The following is a 1,235-nucleotide window of genomic DNA, read 5'->3' as shown; positions in this document are numbered from 1 at the left end:
CCATTTTAGGAACATGTCAGTTGATTCATTGTTTAAAGAAGTTCAACAGACGTGCAAGTATAAGAACCCAGCCCACAAAATGACTCCACTGACGTTCTTTTGGTCTGCTACATTTAAAAAGGGTCAAGGGAGCAAAACCAGATGGCTTCTCCTGTTTAGGAATGGTGTCTGAAGCCTCCTGTATGTCTTTTGCAAACAGTGAGAGTACTCCGCAATGTAGTTCCACAGCTGCAGTCCCACTGAGTCAGTCACCGGCGTAATCTATGCGGGGGCTGGGGGGCTGAAGACCCCCCCGAAATTCCCCAGAAGCCCCGCCCACCCCTCGCCCTCCCAAGTCGCCGCAGCTGCTGTTCTGCCTGCCTGCCTGCCTGCCGGCCCAGGCCCCTCCACCCCGAGTGCCAAAGAGCCGCTGCCTCTCCTTGGCTCGCCAGCTTCCCTCGCTCATGTTCATCTGCACAGCAGAGTTCCTCCGGAGCAGCCCCACTGAGCAGCATTACAGGGCGTCGCTGCCGTCAGCCCGGCTGAAGCCTCTCCAGACCGTCCGGGTCTGCAAAGGACAGCCAGCATTTCCCCCGCTTGGCTGCAGCACCGAGAGGGTTAAAGCAACCTAGACGGGGAGAGCCAGGAGCGGGGACAGAGGAAGGGGGGGAGGGATTTGCTTTTGCAAGGCTAAGGAGGACTGTGTGTGTGTGCGCGCGCAGATCAGCAACAGCCGGGAGAAGGACCCCTTTGCAGCCGGACCCAGGGAGGGCTTACTCACGAGTAGGTCGTTGGGGGGGGAGAACCTTTCATTCCTGGAAGAGAGGAGTGCTGATAGGCTGTGCCTGGGACCGGGAGTTGTTGGTGGTGGTAGTTTTAAACTATGGTTCTCTTCTTCCCCATGTTTTAATTTCTTCAGAGAGAGGCGGGGGTCTGCAATTTGTAAACGGGGGGTTAATAGGAATCACATTTTCAGCCACGGTGCTCCAGAAAAGGAGTCCTTCCTGACCAGTGTTCCCTCTAAGCTGAATTAGTGTGAGCTAGCTCACAGTTATTTAGCCTCTGGCTCACACGTCTTTGTCTTAGCTCCGGAAGGAGGGCACTGCAGCTCCAGAGAAAACTGATTTATGCAGCAGCCAAATCGCTCGCCCACAAACTTTAATGCCAGGAGCTCACAAAGTAGAATTTTTGCTCATAAGATCCCACAGCTTAGAGGGAGCATTGTTCCTTTGCCTGCCAGGCAATTTAGCCAGTGC

The 1,235-nt window shown here is 54.7% G+C and overlaps 1 protein-coding gene across 1 annotated transcript in view; it reads right to left on the bottom strand.

Moving 5' to 3' along the window:
- Positions 1-493: 493 nt before the first annotated feature.
- Positions 494-1,235, bottom strand: part of CHCHD6 (coiled-coil-helix-coiled-coil-helix domain containing 6) — a 75,191-nt gene continuing 74,449 nt past the window's right edge. Inside the window, exon 5 of the mRNA XM_015426082.1 lies at positions 494-607. Coding sequence (XP_015281568.1) covers positions 494-607 — 114 coding nt within the window. The remainder of the gene's footprint in view (positions 608-1,235) is intronic.

This window comes from Gekko japonicus, unplaced genomic scaffold, assembly GCF_001447785.1.
Source record: "Gekko japonicus isolate JY-2015 unplaced genomic scaffold, Gekko_japonicus_V1.1 scaffold69, whole genome shotgun sequence".
Lineage (NCBI taxonomy): Eukaryota > Metazoa > Chordata > Lepidosauria > Squamata > Gekkonidae > Gekko > Gekko japonicus.
This window is presented reverse-complemented; position numbering and strand designations above follow the sequence as displayed.